The sequence below is a fragment of the Musca domestica genome, unplaced genomic scaffold, assembly GCF_030504385.1.
Source record: "Musca domestica strain aabys unplaced genomic scaffold, Musca_domestica.polishedcontigs.V.1.1 36, whole genome shotgun sequence".
Classification (NCBI taxonomy): Eukaryota; Metazoa; Arthropoda; class Insecta; order Diptera; family Muscidae; genus Musca; species Musca domestica.
The window spans coordinates 7,241,825-7,260,447 of NW_026712318.1; the positions used below are offsets into that span (position 1 = coordinate 7,241,825).

The 18,623-nt window shown below is 35.7% G+C and overlaps 1 protein-coding gene across 11 annotated transcripts in view; it reads left to right on the forward strand.

The window, feature by feature from the left end:
• Positions 1–18,623, forward strand: part of LOC101887516 (mediator of RNA polymerase II transcription subunit 13) — a 41,530-nt gene that overhangs the window by 4,809 nt on the left and 18,098 nt on the right. For 9 of the 11 annotated variants that reach the window (XM_059125952.1, XM_059125951.1, XM_059125950.1 and 6 more), the window contains exons 2-3: positions 3,815–4,524; positions 10,981–11,293. In XM_059125952.1, the coding sequence (XP_058981935.1) occupies positions 4,456–4,524; positions 10,981–11,293 (382 nt within the window). In that variant the 5' untranslated portion in view covers positions 3,815–4,455. The other 2 variants (XM_059125957.1, XM_059125958.1) reach the window with 2 other exon arrangements.

Sequence of the window (18,623 nt, forward strand, 5' to 3'; positions counted from 1 at the left end):
CAATGACTAAAACTTTATTTGTTGTAAAAGTTGTAAATATTGAAATCCATACGCCTGCCTAACTTTTTTTTGGCATTACTAACAAAAATCGGTAACATTGACCAAATAGTTACCTATCGGCATGTCTTAGCGAATATGTTAATTTCGGAAATTATCGAAAATATAAACAATTGAAAAATTGCTGTCATCGATAAATGTCGATTATTCTGTTTGAAATTTTTAAAAAACGATGTTGGCTCATTCTTTTTTGGAGAATTGATTTTTTCTTTGCAATGAATGACTTTAGCCAGTCAAAAAAGCCTTTTATGTACTCTCACCTTAAGCCTTGTCTCATTCTGTTTGACCTTAATAAATTGGCTTGGTTGTAGGTACTTCGATAATGGTTTTTTTTATTGAAATTCCTAATTTGAATTCTATTCATTTACAATTTGACTTTTTCTGTTTGTAATTTGTAACAGTTGATAGGTAGAAAGTTATGTTTTCATTAGAACTTTTTGGCGAATAATTTAAATCCACTGGGTTTACTAAATCTGTTGACATGTAAACGCACCTTAAATATCTCTTCTTTACTCTGTTGAAAATATATATTCATGTTGTCGTACACACCTGAGAGATGTTCAACAATCCCAACAATTTGTTATTGTTTTCAAATGTTGTTGTTTGTAAGTCTTTTCTTTCAAACCCAAGAAAAGACTTGCCATTTTTTTGTTACAGCACAACTCTGAGAAAGCGAATAACCGAGTTTGCGAAATATTTAAATTTATATGGCTTACCGAACAGTAATTTGATATGATGTAGACACAAGCAACCCGCTGTGAAGCTGGTTCATTTTAAAAGAATGGAGAAAACAAAACAACGATTAAATCAAATGTTTTTTTTATCTTTTTATACCTACCTACCAACTTACAAAAATATGTTTGAAGTTGCCTTGATGCTTGACTGAATCTACTTTGGATAATTTTCCATCTTGGCTCTGGCCATGTACAAAAACAAATGTTAAGTGATGGGACTCCAATAATGTTTCCGTGCCCCATTACCATTTTTTTCTTGTTAAAAGAAAACCTGGTCGTCCTCTCCCATATGAGAGCAGCTTCTTTTCCTCCAAGCATGTTTAAATTTGGTTGAGACGTGATTTTTACAAAAGAGGAGAGGACAATACAGAAACTCACAGTGAGAGAGAGAAAGACAGAGAGAGAGCGTTGTCATTGAGTGCAAATATAATGTGTGTGTTTTGTGTTTTGCGTTTTGTTTTTTTCTGTTTCTTTCTGCCTTTGAGCCCACCATTGTTTTCAAGTTGATGTTCCTTTTTTCGTTGTTGTTTTGTTGAAAATTTGTATGCGTCGTCGTGCATCGCCCTCGACGGCGACGACGTAGTCGTTGCTGTCATTTTCCTCTTTATTTTTTCAAATTGTATTTATTTCAAGTTTTCTCATCACATAAAACAAAGCAATGAATGAAAATATGTAAAAAAGGACAAGAAAGAGATATGAGTGGAACCTTTATACAACGTAAAGTCGAGTTAAACCGTTTTAATGACCTTTATTATTGTTTTACAAAAACAAATTTAATTTATTAGTTTTTTTTTTGCTTTTTGTTGGAGGGGGCTACTGATCATTGCTGTTTTTTTATATTTACTATCCCCACTTTTGCCTGAGTGCATGCAAATTGAGTTGAGCTGTGGGGAGAAGACAATCTGAAACCAGTATTGCCAATTCTCATTGAAAAGTTCATTGGAAACAAAGACTTGTGAAATTAGTATTTACATGTTCTTTTAGTTTCTATTTCCCAAAATCAATCTCATCATTTTACATCTTGTATCTAAACTAGGTGTCAGCGGCTGGCTGGCTGGCTGACAGACTGTGTGTTCAAATAGCCAATTCCCACATATGTACTATCTATTGAAGTTGGTAACACTGCTTCTTGTTGTTGTTAATACAAAACACACAAACATTCGTTGGACGCACACACAGTTAATAACAGCGGCAACAAAGCAAAATTTCCATTGTGTAGACAGCGAACGAAGTCGTCGTCTCGTTCATTCGTTGTTTTCTACTCGTCACTCGTATACACGGTTAACAATTGTGTTGTTTCAAGTCTTTTGAAATGAGTGCAAAAAGAAATTTTTTCTTGAGTAATACAAAATTATGAAAAATATCAGTCAGTTGTGAAAAATTGTTGAAATATGTGTTAAAACAACAGTACCAGTCTGTATTTTGCAAAAGAAAAGAATAAAACAACATCCCATCAGTAGAGTGGGGAAAAAAACAGTTTGCCAAAACAATTATTAGGGGACATTTAAAGTAAGTGGTTTGTTGACGTTGTCGTTTCATGTGAAACATTAAGGAATTAAAAGTGAAAACTACCCCCTCGGATAAAAAAGGGTGTTAAAATTTAATAAAATAATAGAATAAACACGGCTTAACACACTCCCTCCTCTCTCTCTCACTCTCTGTATCGCCCAGCCCTAGTTTGGATGAGCCTACGGCCAGTTGATTTGTGTGAACTCTTCTCCCACAGACAAAAAAAATTGAAAGAAAAAATTAAGAAATGCCAACAACAGCAGCAACAACAACAAGTGCAAGTTAATATCAAACGTATGTAGCAACATACTAATCGACTGAGCAAAATATACAGCAACAACTTTACTGTGCAGACACACACGTACACACTTACTTATACCAACAACATGTTTTAACAAGAAACTACTATAGTGTGTAATAAAAAAAGTTTGTGTTGTTTTTCTGTTTTTCATATCGTTATTGTATTATCTTTGTTTGTCGGGTTGGTGGTGTCGTCTACATTGCGATATCAACCACAAACAGCAGCAGTAATAACAGCAACAACAACCACACCAAATCATTTTAATCTACTATGTAGAAAAATATACAACACACTCCCACAGAACACAGAAAATGACAAATATTGCTCTCATCTTTGGTTTATGACGTTTTTTTTTGTGTTGAGACTACTCTTCTTCCTCTGCTCTGCTTTGATTCGGCACCTTTTTCGTTGGCTCTCTTCTCTCATTGAAATGAGTTTGCGTTAGTCTAGTTGTTGTTGTTTATGTGTGTGTTTTTTTCCCTTCTCAGCCGACCAACAAGAAATATTACGGTTTCACTCATTCGTTCATTGATTGCTTCCTCTCTTTCTCTCTGTGTTCTTCACGTTCATGTTGTATTTATTTTTTCGCCAGATTACTGTGAGCAAAACAAAAACCAAAATAAAAGTAAGGTAAAAGAATAACATGAAAAATAAAAATGTAGAAATAGGAGAAAAGAAAACAAGAACAAAACGAGAGAAAACAATGATCAAACGAACGGCATTTGGTTGGTGGGTATATTGACGTTTATTATTAACAAACCGCCCCCAGACCCCAGCGACGTGACAAGAACGGCAAATAAACAAATAAACTAAATTATTAAACGTGTTTTTGTGTAAAAAAGAAAACAAAAAAATAAGAGGAAAATAAAAAAACAATGCAAAATTGAGTGTTTTTGTAGTGGAAAGAAGAAAAATAAAAAGGGGGACATAAATGAAATTTATAGTGTTATTTTGTGTGATTTTTTAGCGCCCACAACTAGGGGTATTGATGTTAAGGGGGGTGTAGTGGAAATTGTTAAAAAATAAAAAATTCGAGCATCATTGGTGCTAAGTAATTTGTGAAATAAGTGAAAAGTAATTTAAATCCTTAAAGAAACAATAAACTGAAATGATGCAATTCGAATGACTATCAAAATACATTAATATGTTACTTGAATGAAACGGAATAAATTTTATTAAATTTGTTGTTCTTATTTTTTTTGTTACATTATAGTCAAGCGGATAATAAGTGTAAAGAGCATTAGCAGCAGCAACAGTTTACAGTGAAAATCTCAATGGTGAATAATAAAATTTGCAAACAAAAGAAAAAACCAAACAACTACTACAAAAATGTATGACCAAATTGCCCATTTTCATTTGAATAGTAGTGGAAGAGAAGAGCTTTAAAAAATACAACAATAAAGATTTAAAAAATAAAACAAATAAATATAACGTTTCAATAACAACAATAAAATAAAAACAACTACAACTCTACAAAACATCACATCAATAACAAGAAAACAAAAAACGCGTCGTCGTTGCGTTTTAAACTCGTTTTCGTCAATATATCGCCGCCGCAGACACAACATCGCCGTCGAAATCTCATTCGTTCACTCACTCAGCGCACTACCCTACCTGTCATCAAGCCTAACGTTGTTGCTGTTGAGAGTGCGCGCGTGTGTGTGCGAACGTACATTACCGTATTTGTTTTGGTTTTTCATTGTTGTGTGTATGTTTATGTGTCTTTATTTGTGGCCGCTAACGCCGCCGCTTATAGCCTATTTATCAACAAACGCAAACGCAACAACAAAACAAAACCTTAATGATAATTAAGAAAATGAGGAGCTGCTGTATTGTTGTTGAAATCTATGAACTATGACGCATCAATCACATCAGACAAACGGCGCAAGTTTGGAGGATTGCCATACCAACTTTTTTGCCCTGGTAAGTAGCCTAGTAGTGTAGTTACCCATCTGTGAGATATATACAACAAGCAAAAACAACAAATAGCATATTTGCTTCTTTTTTTTGTTTTTCTAGTACCTTAGTACTTAAAGTGAAAATGTATGTCGTCATGGTTTTGCTTTAAATATTTTTTTTCGAAACAAATCTTTTGATGCCGTTCTTCGTTTATACGAAGGGATATTTTGAAAAATGCTTATGACATAGTAAACTGTCAAAATTTGTTTCAAAAAAAAAAAAAAAAAAAAAAAAAATACAAAAGAATTTATGAATGAAATGTTTTTTTATAGCTTGGAGAGTATTTTTTGGTCATACTAGGTTCAAACGTCGTAGCTGATTCGCTAAGGAATCTTAGTCCGAAAATTTCAAAGAATTATGAACATGGGGAAAATTCTTCACTCCATTTAGGTTACTTTGCAAACGTTTTACTTATATTGCAGAATGGGCTGGAATTATAAAATTTGGTATTTGTATTTAAAATTTGGCGGTGTTCTGGATATCCGTCCTATATTTGTACGAAAAGTACTAAATGGTACAGCATTTTGTATTCGGTAAAGGTATAGTATTGAAATTCTTAAAATTGATAAATGATGTAGTTTTTTTCTAACGAATCTCTGTAAATATTTTGGGTGTTTTTCAAATCTACGAAGTGTTGACCCTATTATGATGAGTTCGTTTGTATACAAATCTATTTATAGAAGTGCGTTGTACATGAAAACAGTTTAAGAGAGAGAGAAAGATAATCGGTGAGAGTGTTTGTTCCGATTACTATTATGAGAGATATGCCACTTTTGACTTGTTTTGGTGCGGTTGCTGTTATAAACTTGTTTGTCTAGTCTTCTCTCCAGTTGGGGACGTGTGTGCGTGTGTGTGTGGTGGACAATTGTTTAGATTACTCTGCTGCTATAACTGTTGCTGTTTTAGTTAAAATAGCATAAATGTTGGAAAGAAAGCAACAACAACAAGAGCATTGGCGACGAACAAACGAACGACAATAACCTCCGCTGCTGTTGCTGCTGTCACGGTAGGAACAGGTGTTGTTATCTTACTTGCCCGCTGACGTTTTTTTATCGAATGTGCAAGTTTTGACTGTGTTCTTCTCTCTCCACTGCATGTGTGTGGCACTTTGCGAGAGCTTTATTTTTCCTTTTCCATTTACGATCAACAATTGTTGTTGTTGGTGATATTGACCTCCATATGATGAAATGTTATATTTCGTTTACAGATAGAAGCTGGTGGGGGGATACAAATGTTTTTCATTCTGAAAATATTACAATATTCCAATCTGAATAACGGCTTTGTATCCGGTGTTAATAAACGGAATATGAACAATCGCACACACCACACCTTTACACAATTAACTGATTGTTCAAATAATAGAATAATATTTATATTTTTTTATTATAAATAGGCGTAGAACTTATGGTACAATTAATACCAGGATAGGTTTTAGAAAGTTATATGAAAGAAGCCATACCTGAATGGGTTGTACGTTCATAAATGCCATAATCGCATATGGCACCAATTGTTTTGTTAATTTGATTAAATAAACAAATATTGAAAACCTAAATGCAGACTTCTTTTCAAAACAATGTTCTATCGGCATTCCGCAGTAGTAGGTATTTTTATAATTTAATTCAAATAAACTAGAATTGTTCTAAGAAAATGAGAATATACAAACAGGGTGAGATGAAAAACCTGCAACCAATTTCAGACCGCTGACATTTCAAAGCCACTCGTTCGACAACTGTTAAAATTATTCCAGTGTCAGCTCATTATATTATTTACAAGCGTACAAAAGCATTTTGGTGAAAATTTTCCAGAAAAAAAGTTATTCGTGATGGAATTCAAGCGTGATAGTGTGATTTCTTTATATTTGGCTGGAAAACCACAAGTGGCTATCGTTAGAGCACTCCAGCCTTTAAATGTGAATAAATCTTATGTGTCAAACAAATCCTTGGGTCAAACAAATGATTTGTGCAAAATTTCATCTGGATCGGGCAATAAATGCGATCTGTATTTTGTTTACAAAAATACATGGACAGACGGACGGATGTATATGCATAAATCGACGCAGAAAGTGATTCTATGCAGATCACCAAAAGGAACTGCGGGTCTATCCAGTTTCCTATTGCCTATTACAAACAAATGCAAAAAGACATTATACCCTGACCACCTTGTGGTATAGGGTATAAAAAACTAAAAACTCTTCCACATTTAAAGTGAATATTACACTTGTAACGGAGTCACCAAATGGATCTTTTTGGTCCATTTTTTAGATTGGACATCGATTTATTAAAAATTCTCCCGCAAGACATCATTTTAGAAGGATGAAGTCCACCTTAAAATGTAAGATTCATTGAAAAAGTTCGAGTCAGGCTTTTTGGTACAAATATCTCATCCTTAGATACCAAATTTCCCCAAATCAGCAATTTTAGTATCATTTAGTACAGTTATAGTACGCTTATCAGAACCAGCTCTTTCTCTCAACCACATATACCAACAGTGACATTCATATCTATTTTCAAGGTTTCAGCTCGAGTCCTTCACAAAATACCACAATTAGTACTATTTAGAATTTTTCGTACATTTATAGTACATATTTCCAAACCCCCTCCCCTCATATCTCAATCCCAGATACCAACAGAGATCCCAATATCAAATTTCGGCATTCCAGCACCATCCCTTTACCTAACACCAAATGTAGTACCATTTAGTACATTTCGAACAATTATGGTTCACATTTTCAAAACCACCACCCAGACACCAACAGAACCTCAATATCAAATTTCGGGATTTCAGCTCTATTCCTTTACCCAAATCCAAATCCAGATACAAACATAGACTTTAATATCAAATTTCGGGATTCCAATCTCAATTAAATACCACTTAGTACTTTTCGAACAATTATAGTGCGCATTTCCAAAACCACCTCCATATCTCAACACCAGCAGTGACAACTATATAAAATTTGAGGATTTGAGTGTGATTTCTGAATTTTACCTCTATTCCTTCACCCAATACCAAACATAGTACCATTCAGTACTTTTGGTACAATTAAATCAAACATTTTCGAAACCACCACATATGTCCAGACTACACATGAACAGCGACCCTAATACCAAATTTCAGATTTCAAGCACTATCTGTTCACCAAATACTTAATTGTACTAAAATAGTACAATATTGTACTTTTCGCGCACTTGTAGTACACATTTCCAAAACCAACGGTTTATCACAAACCTACTTACGAACATGAAACACGAAATTTAAAAAATTCCGGTGAAAAATGTCGTAAAAATCATGAAAATAGCCACCCCGGATATCGGGGGATACCGTTATAAGGGGCTATACGATATCGCGGACCTATATAGACAACTCTCTTCGAGGGAATAAAGTACTCACAGGAAAAATCCTTGTGTGGATTTTCAGACAATTCCGTTGAAAAATGTGGCTAAAATCATCAAAATACCGAATAACGGGAGGTGCCGTTATATAGGGGATGTATGATATGGTGGATCTATATAGACAATTCTCTTCCAGAATGTTATGTACTCACAAGGACCTCCTTTTGTGGATATTAAGACAATTCCATTGAAAATTTTGGCTGAACTTTCTAAAATACCGAATATCGAGGATACCATTATATGGGGACTATACGAAATCGTGGACCTATATAGACAATTCTTTTCTAGGGGATAAAGTACTCACAAGAAACAACTTTTGTTTTCAGACAATTCCGTTGAAAATGTGGCTAAAATCATCAAAATAGCGAATATCGGGAGGTACCGTTATATGGGGGATATACGATATCGTGAAACTATATAGACAATTCTCGCCCAGGGGTTAAAGTTCTCACAAGGAACTCCTTGTGTGGATTTTCAGACAATGCCATTGAAAAATTTGGCTGAAATCATTAAAATACCGAATATCGGGAGGTGCCGTTATATGGGGACTATACGATATCGTGGACCGATATAGCCCATCTTCGAACTTGACCTCCCTGCAGACAAAAGGCAGATCTATGAAAAATTTTAGCTTCATATCTTAATTCGTTTTAACTCTAGCGTGAGTACAACAGACCGACGGACGGACAGGGCTAAATCATCTTAGAATTTTACGCTGATCAAGAATATATGTACTTTGTTGGGTCTAAAATTATTATTTCGATGAGTTACAAACGAAATGACGAACTTAATATACCCTCCATACTATGTATGTATGGTGAAGGGTATAAAAAAGATCGGTACAATTTCACGCCAGAGCTTTCCATTTACTGCTACGTTACGAGTCGCAGTATCTTAGAAAAAGTTCGGTCCAATAAATCGCACAAAATTGTGACTTTTTCTGGGTGCATTGATACTTTATACTTATGGCTATCGTATTTATTTGCCTAAAAATATTAACAAAGGGATCCAGCTATCCTTTGTTCCAAATATTTGCTAGGAGTTAGCACGATTTCTTGCAAAAAACATTGCTTTCCCCCGTTTTGTACAACAATATTAGTTGGAGATTCTGTTTTTTTTTTTTTAATATTTTCCAAAACTATTTTCCGCTATTTACTTTAGTTGGCAACACTGTAAATAGCGATAAAAAATGCAAACCTAAAATATTTTTACATAAACAATAAACAGACAGTTGAGAGAGATGAGAGTAAAAACAGTTTTGTTATGCCATATTGGTGTTTTGATTAACGTTTATTATCCGCCAAGAAATTCTGCCCAACTATGCCGGGAAGAGAGAGAGAAAGAGCAAATAAAATGTGCGAAAATAAAACAAACAAAAAAAATTGACAACAAATTACATCCATGTACACCGTAAAAATTTTCTCCTCCACATATGCCATCCATCGGTACTCTTATTTCCATTTGTTCACTTCCTTTTTGCGAAAGTTAACCCCCAGTTTTCCCATAAGCATGAAAGGATGGGTAGTAAAGAACAAAAAATGGTACAAACTGCTGTTGTGGTGAAATTGCTGCAATACTTGCGGTGGGGAATTGAGTCGATGTGCGTTTGACATAGAAACGGTGAACCATCCATTCGTCTACACAACAACAATTTTATCTCTATGCTTTGGAGTTAGTTTGTATTTTATCTTTCTTTCTTTATTTTCTTCCTACGCCAAAACCAAAATGAAAGTTGGAGTAAAGCCAAGGGAGACAAGAAAGAAAGATAAATTCGCAACAAATGAAATCAAGATAGGCATGGGGGAAAATATCTTGCTTAAGCCAAAAAAAAAAGCTTACAACAAATAATTGACCGTAGTTGATGTTGTTATGCGGCGCTGTGTAGCAATGTTACAACTTCCCGATTGATATTCCTTAAAACCATACCACCATATTCATGACAAATCTCTCAAAAAAGCTTGCGGAACTTTTCCCTTTCCTCATAGAACTGTGGTGGGGATAAATTTAAGCCTGTGCTCTAGAGTCTTTTTGTGCCATTTGTTAATTTTAAAAACAAGAAAACACAAACGGAATCGGAATCGGAATCAGGATCCCCTCCGAAATGTTAAATTTTTATAACCTCCACCATAAAATGGGGGTAGATTAAGTTTGTCATTCCATTTGTAACACCTCGAAATATACATTTTAGACCCCGCAAAGTATATATATTCTTGATCAGCATAAAATTCTATGTCGATTTAGCTATGTCCGCCCGTCTGTGGAAATCACTCTAGCTTCCGAGCGAAATGAAGTAGGTTGATAAAATTTTACAGAAATGTATATTATGTCTGCAGGATTTTTGGTATTAAAAATGGGTCATGTAGGTCCACGTTTTGGTATAGTCCCCATATAATGGTACTCCCCCCCTCGGTATTTTGGTGATTTAAGCGACATTATTAACCGGAATTGTTTCAAGATTGGTATTTGAAGTTCGTAATGGATACTACAGCCTAAGACAGAAAATTGTCTTTGCAGGTCCACCTTATAGGTATAGCGCCCATATAACGGTACTTCCCGATATTTGCTGATTTTAGCGACATTATTCACAGGAATTGTCTCAAATTTTGTATTTGAAGTTCGAAATGGATTCTACAGTTTAAGACAGAAAATTGTCTGTGCAGGTCCACGTCTTCGTATAGCTCCCATATATCGGCACCTCCCGATATTCGGTATTTTGACGATTTCAGCGACATTATTCACCGGAATTGTTACAAATTTGGTATTTGAAGTTCGAAATGGATACTACAGCTTAAGACAGAAAATTGTCTGTGCAGGTCCACGTCTTCGTATAGCCCCCATATTACGGTACCTCCCGGTATAGACGATTTTAACAGAATTTTTAACGGATTTAATATTTTTTTATCCCAAAATTGTAAAATGTACTCTTAATTTTTGAAAACAAAACGGCATACATTTTTAAAATTTTTGAAAAATTAAATTTCCTAAATTCTCTACACTTGTTTAACATTTTTCTTTGTTTTTCAATTTTCAGACTGATTTATGCGGAATAAAATGGCGCAAATTTGTTAACAGTGAGCGCCCAAATGCGTCCAGTGATCCACTGGACGATCCAATCTTACGATCCTATTCACGATGTATGCAAGCTGATATCTTATGCGTTTGGCGACGAGTTCAGTCCACGCGACAGGACAATTCGGATCCAAACGCCATCTTTGAAGTTGTCAATACATCTAAAGTACATCCACCCTTGTCGTTAGCTGCGGCCAAAGAATTATGGTTATTTTGGTATGGCGAAGAACCGGATCTAACGGATCTGGTCGATGCGGAACTCTTGAAAGTTGCTGGTAAGTACATGTAACGTAGATATTCTTTATAAATACATCAACTATATAGAGAAAATTAAGAGGTTTAGGGGAGTCTGGATTATCAGCTCACGTGTCGGAAAGAATGCCATCCGGAGGTCATACATACTATATCGATGAAGTGAAAATTCGAAAAATGGCGCCCAACTGTGAAACTGGTCAAGATTAAAAGAATGATTTTGCATACATGAAATCTTTATTTTCATTATCAGAGCGATCCCGCGACTGCGCCTCAAATGGTCCCATTCGCCTAGTTCAATTTTACTCTACTACATTTTGGGAGGTATCTCACGAAAAAAAAACGGTTCAATATTGTCTTCCAATGCGTTTATTGAAAGAGCTTTAACATAGCCCAACAAAATGGTCTAATGGCGTAAAATCGCACTATCTAGTTGTCTTCAAAGGCGTCAATTGAAGGAGGGCTCGTCTGTATAGACATGATCTTTAACATAGCCCAACAAAAAATAATCTAAAGGCCAAAAATCGCCATTAGCCACGAACGTAAAATAAAATTTTCACCGAACTCGCTCTTGATAAGTCCATTGTTGCACGTCTGTGTTGCATTGTGAAACTACATGTCCTGCAAGTCATGCTCTTGTATTTTGGGCCAACATAAAAGTATATATCATCCCACGGTAGCGCTTGCCTAGATAGACAAAAAAGGGTACTTTTGCGAAACCTTTTTCCTGCCAAACCTACCCCAAACAAACTGAGGATATTTGACAGTGAAACAAAACACGAAACTTGAGCAGAGATAATAGATATTTAAAATGACTTTAGCTTCTACATTCTACTTTGGTAATTATATGGCCCTCATGGACTTCTCATTCACTACTTCCAATGTCTCCATATGTCTTCGTAAGAATCACTGACGTACTACTGGCAATTTCAATAGTGACTTCCGAGTGACAAGTTCATACAAAATGGCAATAGGTAGGGCTTAACTCTAGTTTAGTAAAAGCTCTTTGTTCTCCAGAGGTAGGTATTTTTACCCTGATTCCGTGGAACAAATTTTTTCTTGGACTGACCAGGGACCAAGTTCCCGGGCTAAACCCGGATCCTCTTATGTTATAGGAATCTTATGAAAATACCTATTTAAAGCGGTTCGGAAGTTATAGTCAAATTATCGATTTTTTGGACCCGGATTTTATATAAAACCCCCAAAAAGTCTATAAGTAAAAACAGCAGCTAAGTTCCGGTTGGGCTGAACTTTTAATATCCTTTACCATTTGGAAGGAACTTGAAAATTTTCAAAAAAAAAAAAAATCCGAAAACGACTATACGAAGACGTGGACCTGCATACGATTTTTTTGTCATAGGCTGTAGTACCCTTTGCGAACTTCAAATACCAAATTTGAAATAAGTCCGGTGAATAATGTCACAAAAATCATGAAAATACCAAGTATCGTGAGGTACCGTCATATATGGGCTATACGAAGACGTGGACAGATATGGACATCGCTAGATCGTCTTAGAATTTTACTCTGATTCAGAATATATATACTTTTTAGGGTATATTATTAATATTTCGAGGAGTTACAAACGGAATGACAAAGCTAATATACCCTCCATAGAATGGTGGAGGGTATAAAAATGGACCCATTATCGGGTCAACAAAATTGATGTCAAATTATAGCTGACACTCTTACCTTTCTATAATGCTACAATGTGTGCTAATACCTTTGTGGGTCTTTCCACCCGTTTTTTACTTTTACTTGGTGGTTACTCTTGATCATCGAACTGGCGACAAAGTCTATAGTAAGTCAATAGTGATTCATTATTGAAATTTCCAACAGGGAAGATATAGAAACCCAAGAATGCCTCCCACATTAATTTTCGTATCGAGCCCATAACTTTCTCTTCCCGAAGATAAGGTTCTTTGCTACTTTTTTTACACTGCAATTGTTGAGCGTCATTTAGCTCATTGTAATTTGGTTTGTTTATAGGTAAATTTCCTTTAGTGGGACGCTTTCGCATTATTTCAAGGCCATTGAAACACACAAACTCTCACACACCACACCGCAAACACACACAGATACCCAAATACAAATCGCAAAAGTCACAAACCTACACAAATATCTCTTCTTTATTGCTTGGGTGGAGGTAATATTTACAATTAGTTGTTCTTGTTGTTGTACTACCCATTCGTTCGTTTATTGTATCTGCAACCCACCCGGCTTATTATGTGTGCGTGTGCTGTTCTTTCTTTTGTTATTATTTTTCGTCTTCATCTTCGACGGCGGCTACTTTATTTCTATCGCAGTCGCGTGCGCTAGCTCGTTCACTCGTTCTCGCTACTCAATGGCATCGTTGTTGTCGTCTGCAGCGGTCAAGTCATACAAACATACATATCTACATATAGCAGGCATTCTTCTGAATAACATTACATTTGAGTTTTTCTTTTGGTTTTGCCCGACATTCGTTCTCTCCGTTGCTCTCTTTCCAAACATTTTTCTCCAACATCTTTAGTTTGAAGAAATATCTTGTAGATGTTATTCTTGTTGTTGTTGTTGTTGTTGCTGTTAATAGTAACATTCTTATCGATGTCTTTTTGAACATTGACGGCAGTTTGCTGCCCCCAAAGTTTTTCCCCCAGAGAGAGAGACTGTAAAAAGAATCTCCAAACTTGTTTTTTTCTTTTCAGAGCGAATGAGTAATTTATGTGTGACACGCTCATTTATCTCTTTTACTCCAAATACAATTGGAGTGTTTTTTGTTGTACGTAGGTATTCATTGTGTTTTTTTGTATGAAATACCATTTGAGTGAATTTAATTTGTGGAAAGACCCCTACTAGAGTGTTCAGAATAGTTTTTCTGCGTAACCATCGTAATGTGATGCCAGAGGAGATATAAATGAATAACTTCTCATTTGCTTAGTAACATTTCAGAACCCCCACCAATAAGGTATCTATGTACATATGAATATATTTCTAACGTTAAATACCCATCCGAAACCTAGGTATTCCCTGCCTTACCCTCGGTAAACACTAATAAACAAACGCTATTTTTATAGAAACAACAATAATGGGTTTTTGCAGCAACAAAATACTACGATATACCAAACAAATATGCCAACACTGTTCTGTAAAATACCTCTATTATTTTCGGGTCTTATGACCCACCTCCCTTGTAAGAAGTGCCAATAGCCAATCAATATTGACTTAGACAAGCAATGCTTTTTCCTTTCGACATTTTGTATTAGCTTGGCATCCAGAAGTCACGTATAACATTGCCAGTAGCAAGTCAGTAGTTCTCACGAAAACATACGGAGATATTGGAACTAGTGAGTCCATTAGGGCCATATAAATACTTTAACGTCAGAGAGCATTTAATAGCCGAACATTGTGCAAGACTTAGCTCAATTGTTTAGGAAAATTACTTCAGGGATTGACTTGGAATTTTTTTGTTTGGGATATATGAAAATAAAAAAAATAAATAAAATAACAAGCAAAAAAGCAGCTAAATTCTTGTTTAGTAAATATTTTTTTTCGAATTTTTTTCCAGTGGTAGGTATTTTTGCCTGATCCAATTTTTCTTGGGGGACGGACCCGGGGCTCTAGATTTTTGACCCAAAAGTCCGGGTTCAAGAACCCGACTAGACACGGATCCATTTACCCGATGTAGACAATATAGGTATCGTTGGAAATACCAATCCAACAAGTGGTCACATTATTGGGTAAATGGTCACGGTTTGGAAGTTATATTCAAATTATCGATGTTTTGGACACGGATTTTTTATAAAACCCTCTAAATGTCGAAATAGGGAACATCATGGGGCCAAATTATTGCTGACACTCTTACCTTTCCAAAATGCTACAATTTGTGCTAATACCTTTTCTGGGTCCAGAGATATTCTCTGCTGGGTACGTTCAACCGGCTACGCGAACTAAAATTTTTTTCTGACATTTTTTCCTCTGGGTATGTCCCACAATGGCTAACGCGTTATGGTTATAGTACCCATCAGGAACATCAAATACGAAATTTGAAACAACTCTGGTTAATAATGTTTCTAAAATCATCAAAATACAGAATATCGGGAGGTATCTCGTTATATGGGAGCTATACGAAGACATGGATTAGCATAGACAATTTTCCGTCATGGGTTAAAGTACCCATAACGAAGTTCAAATACGAAATTTGAAGCAATTCCGATGATGGATGTCACTAAAATAATGAAAAATACCTAATATCGGGGGAGACTGTACTGTACTGGGGCTATACGATATAGTGGACCTACATAGACAATACTTTTTCAGGAGGTAAAGAATTCGGAAGGAAATTTTTGTGTGGATTTTCAGACAATTCCATTGAAAAACGTGGCTAAAATCATCAAAATTCCGAATATCGGGTGGTACCGTTATATGGGGAATATACGATATCGTAGACGGTTCTCTTTCAGGGGGTAAAGTACTCACACAGAACTCCTTGTGTAGAATTTCAAACAATTCCATTGAAAATGTACCGTTATATGGGGGCTATACGATATCGTGGACCGAAAAAGCCCATTTTCGAACTTGACCAGGCAAAAGACTGTTATGTGCAAAATTATTGCTTCCTATCGTAATTCGTTCTGAACCAGGCGTGATCACAATAGACGGACGTCTGTCTGTTGAAATCACGCTATCTTTGGAACGAATTGAAATAGAAGCCTAATATTTTGAATACATGTGTATTTTGCCAGTAGGCAGGTTAAGTTCGTACATAAATAGGCCATGTCGGTCTACGTTTTCATATAGTCGTCATATAACGGTACCTCTCAATATACGGTATTTTGACGATTTTAGCGATGTTTTTAACCGGAAATGTTTCAAGTTTCGTATTTGAAATTCGTAAAGGGTACTTCAGCATATGACGAAAAAAAAAATTGCGAATGCAAGTCCACATTTTCGTATAGCACCCATATAACGATAACTCTCTGTAAAGGAGAATAGAGTCCAATCTCCCTCTTCGATTGTCAAATCTATTCTCTATTCTGTGATGAGAAAGAAATACAACCGGTTCGTTAGGGTATTAGTTCAATTCTGTTCACATGTGATATTTTATGGCGGCTGGGAAATATGTAATTTTAGAATATTTATTGTTTATTGCTAGATTTTCCCAGATTTTCGTATTTGAAGTTTGGAATCGGTACTATAGCCTATGACAAACAATTATTAAGGGGCACGTCTTTATATAGCTCCCATATAACGGCTTACATTTGAGAGTTATTTTTCTACGGATATTTTTTTGCATTTTTTTAAGTTCCTTGAAAAAGTTGGAGGGTATTAAAAATTCCTGGCCTGGCCAAACGTAGTTTTTTTCTTATTTGCTTCATAAAAACTTTGTTGGAAGTTAGAAGAATGTATTTATTTCTGTGAGCGTTATGGATTGTTGGAGTTCTCCATATTCTTAATACATCCTGCCATCTCGCCATCCATCCATATTGTGAATTGCGGATTCTGACAGTTTTCTTGGATCGACTTATTTCGAGCTTCATTTTTTAATATGAACTATGAATATAAGTTTAATCTACTTAATTTCGATGTAACCTCCGATAACGAAGTTTAATACCGATTGTTTAAGAAAAGTTGGGATCAATCCGATTTCAAAAATTTCCATTGTAACTGGATATGTACTCATGGCATGAATAATACATTGGGTAGTTTTGTGCATTTTTTTTTCTTGTCTAATCATAATGAAAGCAAATTACTGATGATACCTATATTTAAACAATGCCAGGCTAAGTTGAATAACCTCAAAAATGTATGTTCATCATATGCCGCTTGCGCGTCATCTACATTGTTGTAAACATAACAAACACCGAAGCAATGGAGCAACGATTAAAACGCACCACAGAGAGCAGTAGTTGTGGGGCTTTTGTTGTTTACTTCTCGGCTATGCTATAGATATTTCCTCACACACACATGCACGTTGTTGCGTGCGTGTGTGCCTGTGACTAAGTTTTTAGTAACCATTCAATAGATAATTTCAAGGCAATTAACTTTTTGCGTTTGTTTTTTTGCTTGCTCAATAATACATAGCCATAACAAAACTAAGGCAAAATGGTAACATTCTGTCCACTCGCACTTCAAATATGAACTTTCTGTTTTTATGAACCAAATAGGTAGGTATCTACAAAGAAATAACTGGTTAGCGAAAACGGTATAAACAAAAAAAAAATGCCGATGTCGTTGCTTTTGACATCTATCTGAAGAGACATACCCACATAGGTGTAAATTTTAGAAATACCAAAAGGAAACTCCCTCTCAATTTGCGGCGTCTCTTTTTTGTTGTTGTTTATCATTGTCAGATAAAACATGGGCTAGCTGGCTACTATTTACGTTGTTTGCCATTTTAGGCTCTCACACACAGGTGGACAACTTCTACTCATTTCTGCATTTCAAGAAAAAATATTTCGCTCAATTATGTTCTCTCTCTCTTGAGTATATGAGAATAGAAAAGAAATTTGGCAACATTGTTTTAAGCTGTGCATATATGTCAGTGGTGTCGTCATGAGATGACTAAGGCGAGGAGATAATAGTTTGAAACAGTGTTGCCAACATGGCTGACTATCATCATATGTTCATATATAAATATTTATACCCTCCACTTTGAAAAGGAGGGTATATTAACTTTGTCATTCCGCTTGTAACATCCCTAAATATTCATCGTAGACCCTATAAAGTATATACAGGGTGAGATAAAAAAACTGCAACAATGTCAAACGCCATCATTTTGTAACTTATTTAAAAAAAAACAAATTATTGAATGAAAGCAAAAAATGTCGGAAATAGCATCAAATTTTGGAATAAGTTTAGATTTGTTCGAATTGGTCACCTTTGCTCTGTGGTATTTTGGCTCATTCCCTGCGAAGCGCTTGCTTGAGGTGATCGACACTTTGGTATTTTTTATTGACAACTTTGCTTTCCAAAATACTCCAGACACAATAGTCCAACGGAAATGCAGCGAGGAACCTAATTTTGTAACCATTCTTGGGTGGCGCGTGCTGAGTGCGATGGTTCTGAGTTTTGTTGAAATGTCCAAGGTCTTCGGTCAAAATGTTTGCGTGCCCAACGCTTTAACACACCCTCCAGAATATTTTCGCGATAATATTCGGCATTTATTCTGATGCCACGGACGATTAATACGAGCGGCTGTTATGGTGGCCGCGGGTTTCCATCAAGTCGCTTCTTTACTGTTCGAACCATTTCTGCTGATGTTGCTGTTTTCTTCGGTCTACTTCCTTGACGTCGGGCTACGCTACCAGTATCACGGTAACGAGCGATGCTACGAGACTGCTGCATGCGATGCTACGAGACTGCATGGAGTGGAC